Source organism: Sinocyclocheilus anshuiensis, unplaced genomic scaffold (genome assembly GCF_001515605.1).
Source record: "Sinocyclocheilus anshuiensis isolate Anshui unplaced genomic scaffold, SAMN03320099.WGS_v1.1 scaffold1576, whole genome shotgun sequence".
NCBI classification, from domain to species: domain Eukaryota; kingdom Metazoa; phylum Chordata; class Actinopteri; order Cypriniformes; family Cyprinidae; genus Sinocyclocheilus; species Sinocyclocheilus anshuiensis.
In genome coordinates, this window is record NW_015557202.1 from 876,667 (window position 1) to 891,313 (window position 14,647).

General features: G+C 37.1%; 1 protein-coding gene across 1 annotated transcript in view; it reads left to right on the top strand.

The window, feature by feature from the left end:
* LOC107678935 (pappalysin-2-like) overlaps positions 1-14,647 on the top strand; it is a 54,244-nt gene that overhangs the window by 3,155 nt on the left and 36,442 nt on the right. The window contains exons 2-6 of the mRNA XM_016474336.1: positions 1,565-2,627; positions 6,413-6,561; positions 9,594-9,887; positions 10,758-10,950; positions 11,334-11,455. Of these exons, the coding sequence (XP_016329822.1) occupies positions 1,565-2,627; positions 6,413-6,561; positions 9,594-9,887; positions 10,758-10,950; positions 11,334-11,455 (1,821 nt within the window). The remainder of the gene's footprint in view (positions 1-1,564; positions 2,628-6,412; positions 6,562-9,593; positions 9,888-10,757; positions 10,951-11,333; positions 11,456-14,647) is intronic.

Genomic DNA, 14,647 nt, shown 5'->3' on the forward strand with positions numbered 1-14,647 from the left:
ATATATATATATATATTATAATGTTGTGTAAAATGTCTAAAATAAGGGAAAATGTTTTGTTTATTTGTTTGTTAGTATATTGCAAGCCCATCACTAAAATTCATAAAATTATAAATTTTTATTGAGGACCTTATTTTCCCCCGACATGGCGCTGGGTTATTTTGCTGTATGATTTTGACAGGCATCTGAGTTGACTTTTTTGATGCACATTATGATTACAAAAACAAAAATAAACAAAATAAGCTGTGGAACATCACAGAAGGTGCCGGATCTCCCAAGGGAGCTTTCATAATCAGGTAAATGTGCATTTTTGTATGGCTGCTGAGGAGGGTCAATGTGGAAATGATTATATCTGGAAGTGCTTCTGAGACTAGTTCCCAGTAAGAAGAACAAAGCCCAGAGTTCTCTTGTCGTAACCTGCGCGAGGCTTTTCCTCTACCATGGATGCCAAAATACATGCTTTTAGGCGAAAGGGGGTGCAAATATTATTCATATGTTTCTAACACTGATGAGTCATCTATCTGACCTCAAAGAGAGCATTAGATATTCCATTTTAATCAAATCATCCACCACTTGGAGAAAATCAGTATTCCCCAATGACGTCAAATCTCACAAACCTCTTAAATAAATGAATCTTGCTATTGTTAAGATTATATTATTTCCTTTTGACATATTTGTCATCATCACTAAAATCATGTGAACATTCACTCCAGCTCCTTTTGAGGTCAATAGCTTTCTTTTAACAATCAGTGGATGAATCTATTGTTATAAAGCCAGTTTTTTAAAAATCCCCCACTCTGCCAAATGAGTGTTAAAAGGCTTTACTGGAAGTGGTCTTTTCAGCGCAAACTTTTCTTCCGCTATTAAGTGATACTATACAAAAACATTCACTTTTTCTCTGTCTCTCATAAACACTTATCATACTGAAGTCATCAGTTATACAAGGTTACAAAGAAAGTATTTTTTCAGCACACTTTATCTCCAGCCAACCTCAGCACTCTGGGCCAGTCTGAGGTACTACTATTAGGAGTCTTTTATTTAGTGGGAAACAGACACTATAAAAACAGTAAGATAAGAACTCAGGTTTTGAAAATGTAGTAGCATCCAAGTGGATAGTACTCTGGAATGGTTTATCTTCAAATTCATGACTTCAGGGTTGATACGCGCAGAAATTAGCTGATGTTGTCACACGCTGGAGCCCTGCACACACATCGGCAGGCTTTTTCAATGAATGAAATTTCAGTGTGGTCCACGTCCCTCAGGATATTTTGTTTAAAGCTGCCCATCTCTCGTTCTCCTGTTTGCCCGTGTGTGTATGTGCTCGCATGTGCGTGTGTTGGTGGGAGGGTGAAGGGGTTCCCTGACCTCTCTCTGTCCTTCGACGGTAACATCTGGCTGCCAGATGTGACTGCTCCTAAGAAAGGCGGCTGGGAATATCAGTGGATTTGTTGAATAGAAATGACTTAAACTCTTAAACTCTTCAGATAATTAAACACCAATTACTCTGTGTTTGATGAAGCTACATTTCTGCTCATTGACTCCTGCGTTTGTGTTTTTTTTCTAGGTGTGTTTGACAACTGCTCATATCCCTTGAGCGAAAAAGGTTGGTCTGTTGGGATTCGAGCAGTAGACCCCACAGGAAGAAAAGATGGCAGGTTTTTCTTCTCCCTTCGCATGGATCGGGCACTCAAATCCACCACTATCATTGCACACCAGCGCTACCTTCCCAACAGCTGGACTCATGTGGTGGCCAGTTATGACGGCCACAAGATGGCGCTGTATGTAGACAATTCCAAGGTTGGCGAGAGCAGAGAACAGTCAGGTGACCTATACAGTCCCTACATCAAAGCCTGTCGCCTGTTTCTGCTTGGTGGGGACCAGTCGGATCACGAACACAGTTTCCGCGGGCATTTGGGAGGTGTCACGTTATGGGGTTATGCGCGAACGCACGAAGAACTTCTTAAAGGTCACCAATCCCATGCAGAGAGACAAACTCCCATCTTGTCCCAGTGGGCAGATTTCTCCGAGGTTGAGAATCAGTGGGCGCCCTACAAAGACCATCACAACCCAGTCATTGTGGCTCTTCCTGTCCCAGAGCGGCAGCTTGTTTCTCCATTTCTTCCGCCTCCATGTGGCGTGACCGTATGTGACAATGCCGACGTCACCCTCAGTTATAACCAGCAATGGCAACTGCGAGTCGAGAAGCACCTACGTTACCGCATCGTGAACATCTGTAAGGATGACGGCAGTGACCCTACAGTCTCTCTGCAGCAGATCCAGCTCCAACACCAGGCCTTGGAAGATGCCTTCCGTCCTTACAACATCACGCTGGAGCTCAGCATTCACACCATCTACAACTCTTCCCTCCAACGGCGCGTCGTCCTCAGCAACTGCCACATTGCCAAGGTGGGGAACCGCCATTGCAATCCCGAGTGTGACCATCCTCTTACAGGCCACGATGGGGGCGACTGCTTGCGCATGGGGCCCTGCTACAACTGGAAGCGGAGGGATGGAGTCTGCAACCCAGAGTGCAACAGCATTCACTATGATTACGATGATGGAGATTGCTGTGACCCTGAGGTCACAGATGTCGCAAAGACCTGCTTTGATCCCGAGTCTTCTCAGAGGTGAGCATGTGCTTCAATATGGTTCCACTTTGGCAACTAACTTGAACCCAGGCATCATTTTATTGGGATGTACAAGAGGGTTCATGTTTTGGTCTTAATTCAAGGATTGCAAAATAGCAAAAACCCCTCAGGAGGATATTTGACTGCCTGCTAGCTTCTATAGAATTTGATGCAGGTACCAAAGTCAGCTACCATATCATTACATCAACTACATTTATGTCCTTAGCAGATGCATTCCTACTAAAACAGCTTGCGTTAAAGTGCTAGGCCTTAAAGGCCAAGATAAAATTATTGAAAGCATTCCCTATCCTTCGCTCACGATCACTGTGAACTGGTTTTTGAGTTCAAGAAATTGACAAAAGTTATGTGCTTGTTAAATGTTCTCACAGCAGCATCAGGAAAAAGGAAACCAAAGTGTCTTATTGTGAAATAGTGTTCACTTTTTTCATTTTTTATTTTCAAGATTGTCAGGGCATTCTGTATTTCTTAACATGCAAAGCATACAAAGCGGCCTTCTGGAATAACATTAAAAAGCATGCAAAACTTGGATGCAGAGCTGAGCCAAAGTATACACGTAATGTGGCTAAACAACAAAACCAGAGGTCTCAGCACTATTCATGGTGAAAGGCAGGACAGTTTTGCTCCCGTACAGACTGGTTGACGGCTTGCCGCAGTGTCTTTCATTTTTCTGATGCTACGTAAATGAGTAGACGTTCACAAAACCGTACTATAGTGTAAAATCCTGAAAATGTGATCACGCCAAGTCTTTTATTTAAGTCCTTTTATCAGCAAGATGAATTTGCTATATGTCAAATTTCCAGATGCAGTTTGGGAAGTGTTGTTCCAGGCTCAGTGTGCAACGAGACTTTGTGTCTCAGCCACCAGCTGTTGTCATTTTATGGTTGCTTGAAAACAAGCTTTCTTCAAGAGCTTCCTATCTGTTCCTGAAGGGCTCCTATAGCGATTAATAGGGCTCCACATAAACCATTGGATGGTGGTCTAAGAAACACTCTTTTGGTTGTTTTGCACTGAGAAACTTTTAAAGAGGACAACAGCAAGCTCATAGCCAAAATCCACAGGCAGAACATTTCTTTCTGTCCATGGTTGGTGGATAATAAATCAGTTAAACGCCATTTCAATGCTGTTTCCACCAAGGGGTTAAGATTTGACTGATTAGCATGGCCCTGTCATCCCTGATGGTAGATGACGTAACTACACACTCTGCAGATCATTTGCCTTCATTTGCAATAAATAAAATTTTAAAATATAGTGAAGTAGAAAACTTATTTAAAATTGTAATATTGTTTCACAATATTACTGTTTTTACTGTGTTGTTGATCTGATAAATGCAGTCTTGGTGAGCATAAGAGACTTCTCTCAAAAGCATTAAAATCATACCAACCCCAAACTTTTGAACCATAGTTTATATATCGTTAATATTTCATTGTTTGGAAGGCTCTTATAGGTGTGAAATGGATCATTATGCTTTTCAAAGACCAGGATAGTCACTAGTAAAGGGCTTGGGGCTTGTTCCAATCAGCGTTATCATGATGTAAGTTTCCTGCATTCCTGTGCCAGCCGAGCAACTGCCATTGAGATGAATGGGAATACTAAAAGATAGTCTCCTTCAGGGAATTTCAGACCTCTTTATTTCTACCAAGGCCAACAGTTTGGAGTAGTGGTGACCTGGAGTACCATACTGTCCTTGGCACGCCAAATTAAAAAAGCAATCCAAAGGTACTGAATAACTCAAAGGTTTATTTACTGGACTTGTTTTCCTCTAAATATGATGTGTCAATAAGTGCTAGAAATGCTAATAGCCAACGGGACCAGATTAACCTTGGGCTCATAGACTAAACCCTTAGAGAGGTCTTTCCTTACCATGCTGGAAGAGTGTATCGCTAAGGCAGAGGTCTAGAGTTTGCAGAGAATTAATGCAGGGATGACATTTTGATGGCAATTGTATAGCGTGCTTTTATGTGGAGGTCTGGGATTTTAATGTTTTGCTGTGTGAGTTATAGCCCAGGTATCTGCTGCTGGGCAGTGAAGCGCAAGTACTTGCCAGTGGCTGTCACTACGCACATTTGTTGTTGAAGCAGAGAGAAACAGCACAAGGGAACCACCAGGTGCTTTTTGGCAAGCTCCAGAGAAATGGAACGAGAAGAAAGCAAAAACATTTTAGTCCAGACACTTAAGCCAATAGAACTGAACTACCTGATAACTCTTCTCTTTAGTAATTAACTTTGATAGATGCTTAGCAATTTCAGCGATTTATGATGCATTTATTTCTTTATTCATTTTGCTGCAAGATAGTGGATCGGTGGTTTTGAATATGACTCTTTTAATAAATAGTTTTCATTTATTTTCTATGTTATTTAAAAGGATTGTATCCACCTGAAAGGTGAAGTTTAAAATAGGTATAAAATAGCCACTTTAAATGTCACAAAATATTACATTAATTTGGTTAATTCATCAGTAAACACATTTTTTTTTAAATTACGTAAAAATTATGTCAACAAGTACTTGAGAAGATAAATTGTGTACATAATAACATAACTAGTTTTCAGAGAATTTATCTCAAATGAAGTTTATTTTTCTTACCCTATTGGCAACTATTTTACTTTCTTTTTTAAGAATAAATCTAACCAACGTTTTGTGACATTTAGTTTTAAAAAAGAAAAAACAAAATACTGATTATGATCACACACACACACACACACACACACACACACACACACAGTGGAATGTGATTGTGACTAAGAACAGTAAATTTAGTTCACCTGTCATAATGTGCATAACATCTAAACGTATTTTATTGCCCGCATTCTGCATCTGATTGGCTTTACTTGACTGTCAACAATTCACAATGTAAAAAATTAAATGGTCCGAAATATATTCTATATATTCTATCACTTAATTTCCAGAACACATTTGGAAGAGCTGTCTAAGTCTAAACTTTAAGTAATGTGAATAGAAATTGTTAAATCATTTGAATTCTATTGCTGAATTAGCCCTATAGGAGAGATTTAGGCAACACTCAAGAAGCACTCAAGAAGATTGGCTCAGCCTTTGCTTGTTTAATAAAAAACGACACAAGAAGTACGATGCTTGGTTTATTCTCGCATGGAACGGGTCCAAGAAACAGTAGGTGGTTCAACTAATAGACTCGACCCTTCGGCACGATCCAAAGGGCAATAAGAACCGGACCTCTTCAAACCAACAGCTCAATGATAAGAGGTGCAAAGGCTTAAGCAGCTATGAAAACAAATGAGAAAAATGACATGTGACATATTCCAAAGTAAAAATAAGTTAACATCACACATCAAAGCGCCTCTATGGCGATTTATCACAGCTGGGAGTGGAATAAAAAAGTGGGCAGTCGTTTCATGCGCCATAACCAGTTCAAACAATTATAAACCCTAATCATCGTGACATAAAGTGATTTTTTTATGACTGTTGTTATTAAAACTGCTAATAAAAATCAATATGCGAATTTAAAAACATGTACAGGACATCGTACTGCAGTCAAATTTATGTTAGTTCTCTTACAAATTCCATTTGCTTACTTCTGATGACATGAACTAAACTATTTAAACCGTTGTTGTTTTAAACTGTTATTTTTAATAAAATTTGAAATTGTCATTCCCTTTTAAATCTTGACTCAAGCCATCAAAGAAAAATGTAATAACTTGCATGATGTTCATTCATGTTTATGGCAGTTTCCTCAATAATTACTTGTTTTCTATGCAACGTTTCTTGACTATGTGTCAATATCTATGATGCAGGGCTTATATGAGTGTGAAGGAACTGAAGGAGCTGCTTCATCTGAGCAGTTCAGACACGCTCAATGTGTTCTTCGCTAATAATTCAGCACGCGAAGAGCTTGCTGGTGTTGCCACCTGGCCATGGGCAAAAGAAGCGCTTACTCATCAAGGTAAGATGTCCACTGACATGTAACACAGCAGCTCATGAACATGATGAAGTGAATAACCCAAATCCCATTTTAATAGAATTTAGGTAATGTGAAAGTGAATTTAAAAAAACAACAACAACAGTAACCCAAACGATGCAAATTTAAAAACCCAATGATGAAAACCTGACTTATGAAATGTTTCGATTTGACTGAACTAGATTAGATAAGACTGGACTAGACTTGAGTCCAGAAATCAACCATGGTTTGGTTTATTAGCATGGCTCAGTTAGCCCCAGCTGGTAGATGTTGTAACTACACAATCTTGTTTTAAAAAACATCTCTTTCTATTGATGGCCTTTTTTTTTCAAGTGACATAAATCACAAATATTTCATCACCTTAAGGCAGATGTTTTATTGCATTTTTTTAATGCTCTTAAAAGCATGAAATGGATTTAGATTTTGTGCTATGTTTGACGTCACAGCTCAGTATTGTCACTAGTAAAAGGGTTGGGGCCGTGTGCATTTTTTGGAAGGGATAAAAAACAGACAAGATAATATGAGAAGAAAACGTTAAACCCAACTGGGTTCATTCTACCATGGACAATGTCAAGTTAAGAACTCAGTTGTTTCCTGTCACTACATTCCCCACAGCACATGTGTTTTTTTTTTTTGTACCTGATGCCATATATCTTCTTGTTCATGACTTGCTCTTTTTTTGATCGCCTTAAATCTTTTCTTTAAAGAAACACATTCTTGTCTCTTCGTCCTTGTTGTCTGTATTTGCCTTTACAAGATTAATGAGCCGTAATCTCAAGCATAAAAGAAAACACTTGCAGCACGCATAGATTTCCCTGTAGATTGCCCCTTAATCATTAAAGTCGTCCACCGGGAGAGAGGAAAAGGAACTCGACAACAACCAAACAAAAACAAAAGAAGGGTATTAAACGGTTGCCATCTTCATCCAACTGCCAGCTGATTTTATAGTACTCGTCTTTGCTGTGTTTTAGAGCTCATTAAAGCAGTCTCCGTTAAGTCCAACTCCTTTAAAAAGGAGATTTCTCTCAAGCAGGAAGGTTTCTTATATAAGTCCCCCTCCCATTGGTTCAGGATGCAAGATCAGACATTGTGGTCTTGGCTTTTTGGGTTATAGCTTTTGTTAATGAGATCATTTTGGCCTGTGCGTAGAATGTGAACTTTTAAACTGATATTAGCATGAGTAATTAGCGCTAACTTGCTTTTGTGAGCTTGAATTTGGTCATGAATTTTCATGAATTAACATACAGTCTGTTTCTAATGTGTACGTGATAACACTTTGCATTCATGTTTAATTTATTAACGTTTAGTTAATTAGGTATCATAAAACTATTTTACAGCATTTATTAATCTAGAGTACTGCATATTTCTTAATATATAGCTGTTCATTTTTATTTTTATTTTTAATTCATAATATAAGGATTTTAATTTATATAACTTGTAAATGTTAAAAATGTATTAGTACACATACTGTAGAAATTAAAATAATCCCAAATAATAAATGCTGTAAAATTATTGTTTTAGCTATTTTATAGCTATTTTTGTTGCATTAATATCAACAATATAACCATATTGCAAGGTTTTACCATATTTCATATATTAATACATTTCATTTAATTTTAGATTCATTTTGGTTGTTATATTTCTACCCTCTTGAAAATATATGAAAATAGTCCCCCAAAAGTTATATATTCTATATATTCGACTGCCAAATTGTATAATTTTACTATTGTCTGTTTATTTTATAAGTAGCCATGTAATAAACAGTATAATGCAATCGGCGTATCATTATCACAAAATAAAACATTTCAGGAGGGTGTCCTTGGTGTCCTCATCACCCTGCCCTGTTTTATTTTGCTCTCAATTGTCCTGTTAATGATCTGAGCAGAGAGGTGGTCTGGGACATAAAAGGCAACATGAAATTCATGAATGACTGTCCATGCTGCTTTGAATCTCACAGAGATATGGCCCCTTATTTTCACAGAGATATGGCTCCATTCTTATTATGCCCATAATCCACCTCTGCTTTTGATTTATCGTCATGTCAAAAACAGTCTTTGGTGCAAGACGATCTTTGTCCACAAATGTTTCGCTGGACTTGCATGGAGGTTAAAAAGCAAGATTAGTTTCTCATAAATTAGAGGTATGATTTATGGTTTAATTTCACATAAATCACGAGCTTATTTTCGAGAGTACCTTAATGTCTTATACTGAGGGACAAGGTCAAACTACTGCTCTGAATGCTTTAAGTGAAATCAGACCATAGCATGGACTGCTGATCTTGTGGTATAACTGTAAACGATCTGTGTCTGTCAGACGTGTCTAGCCAAGCTCTGTCCGTTTGGCTGAACTCCCATAAAACATGGATATTTCCTAAATAAAAAGGTTATTTACTCAAATCTAGTATATCCGCTGTAAATGGCCTGTCTGGGGTAGAGCACAAATCTCCAGAAAAGAAAGATTTTCGCAGATGCCCACATAAACCAACTTCTGTTTTTAATTAGTAAACAAATTCTGTTTTTCCTTTAAAACCTAGTAACTTATATAAGCTACAATTTCGATATAACAAAAATTATGCAAATTAGTCTCACTATGTCATTTCATACTTGTTCTTAAACAGCTGAACATATGCATGGATTTTAAATAGTTATAAATGTCACATTGTTTTAAGCTTTTTATTACATTATTTGAATATAAAACCAGATGCCAATGTGTTACTTTTCAGCAGGTGTGGGATCTTAAATACATTTTAATGTTCTGAATTTGGGTAGAACTTTAGACAACACTGATAACCAGATGTACTGTTCTTTCTGGTAATCCTAACTGCGGTGGTCCCGTTTTACAGGATAGTGCACACTGTTTTATGCAGCAATATTTCCGAACAAATCAGTTTCATTTACTCACAGACTCCTGGCTTTGAGATTAAAGTTAACTTGAACATTTACACCTCAGTGTTCTGTCAGGTTAAAGTTTATATTGTTGCATCAACTGCAGAGATGCCAATTTGGGTTATTTTTCAGGTGGAATGATTCTTAACCCCTCCTACTTTGGAACCAAAGGACACAGCAACACCATGATCCATGAGATGGGTCATATTTTGGGACTGTACCATGTGTTTAAGGGTGTGAGTGAACGCGAGTCATGTGATGACCCCTGTCAAGAGACCACTGCATCCATGGAGACGGGAGATCTGTGTGCCGATACAGCACCAACACCAAAGTCTAAAGTTTGTCACGACCCTGATCCAGTCAATGACACATGTGGCCTTACCCAATACCAAAACACACCGTACAACAACTACATGAGTTACACAGGTAGTCATGATCAGGTTACTGCTTCTGTTTGCTCACCAAAAACAACCCGCTTTACTTTAAAAATATTGATGTTAATGTCACTTAATGGTACAAGTTATACCTACATGCATGTAGTGTAATACACTAGCATTCAAAAGTTTGGCATCACAAATTTTTTATTTTTTTATTTTTATTTTTTTTAAAGAAAGTGACGTGACACGTGGCCAATTATGGTGACCCATATTCGGAATTTGTGCTCTGCATTTAACCCATCCAAAGTGCACACACACAGCAGTGAACACACACACACACCGTGAACACACACCCGGAGCAGTGGGCAGCCACGAGTCCGACTCTCTAACCATTAGGCCACAACTTCCCCCCAGAAGATGCTTGTGTTCACCAAGGCTGCATTTTTTTTATCAAAAAGACAGTCAAAACAATAACATTGTGAAATGTTATTTTAATTTAAAATATCTGTTTTCTATTTTAATATGTTTTATAATGTAATTTATTCCTGTAATACTAAAAATGCCATTACTCCAGTCTTTAGAGTAACATGATCCTTCAGAAATCATTCTAATATGCTGATTTGGTGCTCAAGAGACATTTCTTATTACTATCACAGTTGTGATAATTGTTTGTGCTGCTTAATGAAGTATGGAAACACTGATACAGTGTCTTTTTTCAGGATTATTTGATAAAAAAACCAAACAAAAAACAATTCAATCAATTTAATGCATCCTTGCTGAATAAAAGTAGCAGTTTCTTTAAAAGAAAAAAAAAGTCAGTGATTTTATATATATATATATATATATATATATAAACAAAAACTCAGTGTTAATATTTAATATTTATGTGTGAAAGATTTTAACCTTTTTTTTATTACAGATGAAGACTGTACAAACCATTTTACACCCAATCAAGTAGCTCGAATGCACTGCTATATTGATTTAGTCTACAAAACCTGGGTCCATGGTAGAAAGCCCACCACTGTTCCTCTTGCACCAGTGGTGATTGGTCAAGATGCAGATTCCGTCACCATTCATTGGCTGAACCCAATCAGTGGGCCACTTGCCCACAGGTAAACTGAGGAGCATACATATAACAGACAATGAGAAATTCACTTGGTTTCCCCATGCAACTTGATTTTGAGCTGATTTGGTTTACAAAATCCATTAACACTTAACCACATTAATTTATCTTTGTAATTTAGATATGAATCATGCTGTGTGAATATATACTGGAGTTCATTTTCATGATTATGCTAACTAAAGTAAATGTATAGTTATGTTGGAAATGTTCGACTATAACATGCAGTTTTGCAGTGCAAAAACCTGCATTTTATTCACAATCGGTCCGCAATGCAAAACGAGCACATGAAGTGATGTATTTTGAGCTCCCCACTTTTTGATCTCTCACTCTCTTTGTACACTTTTTTAAAAGCTGTTCTCTGTGGCTGTGTAGGGAAGGTGACATGAACTGTCTTCTCTGTGATGAAAACGGAGCGTTCCATCAGTACGCCTATGAGGCCACTTCTCCTCACGCCTGTGATTCCACTGGATACTGGACACCAGAGGAAGCAGTGGGTTAGTACTCATATTATTATAACGTATTATTTTACATTGTAATTGTAATTGTACATATTATATACTCATATCATTACCACACAACTTTACTTCATACTTGCAAACACAGACAGGCGGAAAGATACAAACCATAAAAAAGGCTCATTGCTGTTGGGTTTTATATCAGTGCTGTTGAAATCCCATTTGGTCAATCAAATTAGAGGACCAGGACTAACTGCTGTATTATAGTTTTTATATCATGGTCTAACAAAGTTCTTCCACATCCATATGTCATGAATCATAAGATGGTGTGCGCATGACTAAATGCCGTCTCTGACATAATTGTTGTTGTACGTGTGCTTGATCCTCAGCACACCACTGAATATGTCACGAATGATCGTCAATGTAAAAAAAAAAAAAAAAACTGCTCTTTGATTAATGAGGATAGAGAGAATTTAGCCCTGGCTTCTTTCTCCGAACTTGTGCATTCACATTGAGGTGGATCGTTCAGTCTCATGCGGGCCAGGTGCATGCAAGTCTGGAAAAATTTAGGGAATAAATCATTAAATCATAATTGCCTGGATAAAGAACACTCTTTTTGCCATCAATGAATAAAAAAGGCCCTTGGCACAGCTTCAAGTTTTGGTAATATTGGGTGGCGTCCAGAAGCGGCCCGTCATAAAAAGCGATGTGTATCCTGTGCAGCTTTTCAACTTTATTCCTCACCTAACAGATGTTACTGATTATTCTAATCAGAAATCTCTTAGCATCTGGTCTGCCCGCTCAATAATATGTGTCACGGATAAGATTGTGCTTTGAAAAGTCCACCCAAAATGTGGAAATCCTCCCCTGGTATGCAGTCGTTTTCATAAAGCACAGTTTTATGAGAGAGGTCAAACATAAAATCATCCAGCTAGGTGGTAGTGGAGAGTGATTTTTGGCCCGGAGTCTTGTTTTGAGAAACAGATTGATGAGATTGATGAGTGTCTTAAATTTGAAAATAAAAATATGTATCTCTAAGAAAACAATATCTTTGTGATATTAATGATGAATGAGATTTAATACCATCGGTTCAGGTCTGTAATAAATTACGGTAACCTATTGTTTTTGGTTTATTTTTAAAAACATGATAAAGTGCATGATGACTACCTAATGTGAATTATTTTGTCGGTCAGTTAATCATGTCAGAAAGACTTTAAGAGCAATATGACAACACTGTTTGTGTAGAATGAAATAATGCTCACGGTAATACCATGGTGAATCATTTGATAACTGTATTAACACAGGCCAATTCGATACCAACAAATCATACAGTGTTTGGATCTCAGATCTCACATCTTGTAGCGCTCACCCCTGCTTACCTGTACCATAGCCTCTGTATGTACTATAACGCAACTTTTGAGAAATAAGGTTTGAGCCAGGGTGAGCAGAGAACTGGTTAAGGCTGCTGAAAGAAGGAAGGATGACACGCTCACAGATCTTGCCGCATTGCTTCTCTCTGCGGGAGCATTACACCACATCTGATACAGTCATTAATTCTACCTTGTGTGGAGGCCCTTGCTCTGTTTATCTGACCAATTGAGTTTTATGGTTTGCATTGGCCTGCTGCTGTTTACCCTGTACACATGTGAGGCCACGCTAGGTGCAAAGGAGCACTCTGTGACTCAAGGCTGCTGTCTGTCTATCTGTCTCTCTTGACCTGGAGTACAGTTTAATCTATCATTGTAAAACCTTTTGGAAGCAGAGAGTTCACATGGCCTGAAATTAAGACTTGTGCTCTTTACATTAATACACAATAGTTCACTAAACAGTTGTGTCACTTCAGTGTGCAGTATTTGGGCACAAAAGTGTCTGACCTATTAATTAACCCTCTGCAGTTCAGTTTAACCAGGCTGTATTTATCTCATTACTATGTAAATTATACTTTCTATATAAAGCAGGCTATGCTTTAGTACATACATCAAGTATAAACAAGCAAATCAGTATAAATAATCTGATATCCTGACAGGATAATATAGTAGACAAGCACACTTAAATAATTTTTTGCCCATTTTACTGCATTTTTCATTGTTCAAGTCTAACTTTTATTTACTTTTATTTATAAATATATCTATTTATAAAGAACTGATTTAATCTACCGTTTAAAAGTTTGGGATAAGAACGTTTTTTAAACACTTTTGTTCTTTTTGATTGAAATTGAAAAACAGCACAACTGTTTTCAGCTTTGATAATAATAAGAAATCAACATATTAGAATGATTTCTGAAGGCACTGAAGTGGCACTGAAGATTCAAGTAATGAGTGCTTAAAATTCAGCTTTGTCATTGCAGGAATAAATTGCAAAAAAAAAAAAGTTATTTTAAAGTAAAAAAATTTTTTTTTTTTTTGTATTATTGATCAAATAAATGCAGCCTTATTCAATTCAATTCAATTCAAGTTTATTTGTATAGCGCTTTTTTTACGATACAAATCGTTGCAAAGCAACTTCAAAGAAAATTAAGTTTAAGAAAAATCAATTAAAGACGTAATCAAACAGACGATGAACACTATTAACAGCAATTATTATATAGTGCAATCAAACTTATAGCAAAATTTGGTAGTTCTGTATGTTGTTTCTGGGTTGGCATCATCTGAGGTCCTCTGAAGGGTTGGCATCATCTCTTCTCAGGTGTTCTGGATTGTGTAAATCCTAGTTACCATGGGATGTCAATCCTGTGGCAAAAATAGAGAAACAAATAGAGACATAATTAGCGTAGCTGCTGTTCCAACCAAGCAAAATTGATTTGTTTAACCCAAGCTAAAGAATAATAATGTGCATTTGATCAGATATAACTGCAGTACAAGATTATGAGATGCATTATTTGAATGTTTGGCCAAAGAGATGTGTCTTTAATCTAGATTTAAACAGAGAGAGTGTGTCTGAACCCCGAACGTTATCAGGGAATAAATTGCAAAAAAAAAAAAGTTATTTTAAAGTAAAAAAATATTTTTTTTTACTATTTTTTTTTACTGTATTATTGATCAAATAAATGCAGCCTTATTCAGTTCAATTCAATTCAAGTTTATTTGTATAGCGCTTTTTTTACGATACAAATCGTTGCAAAGCAACTTCAAAGAAAATTAAGTTTAAGAAAAATCAATTAAAGACGTAATCAAACAGACGATGAACACTATTAACAGCAATTATTATATAGTGCAATCAAACTTATAGCAA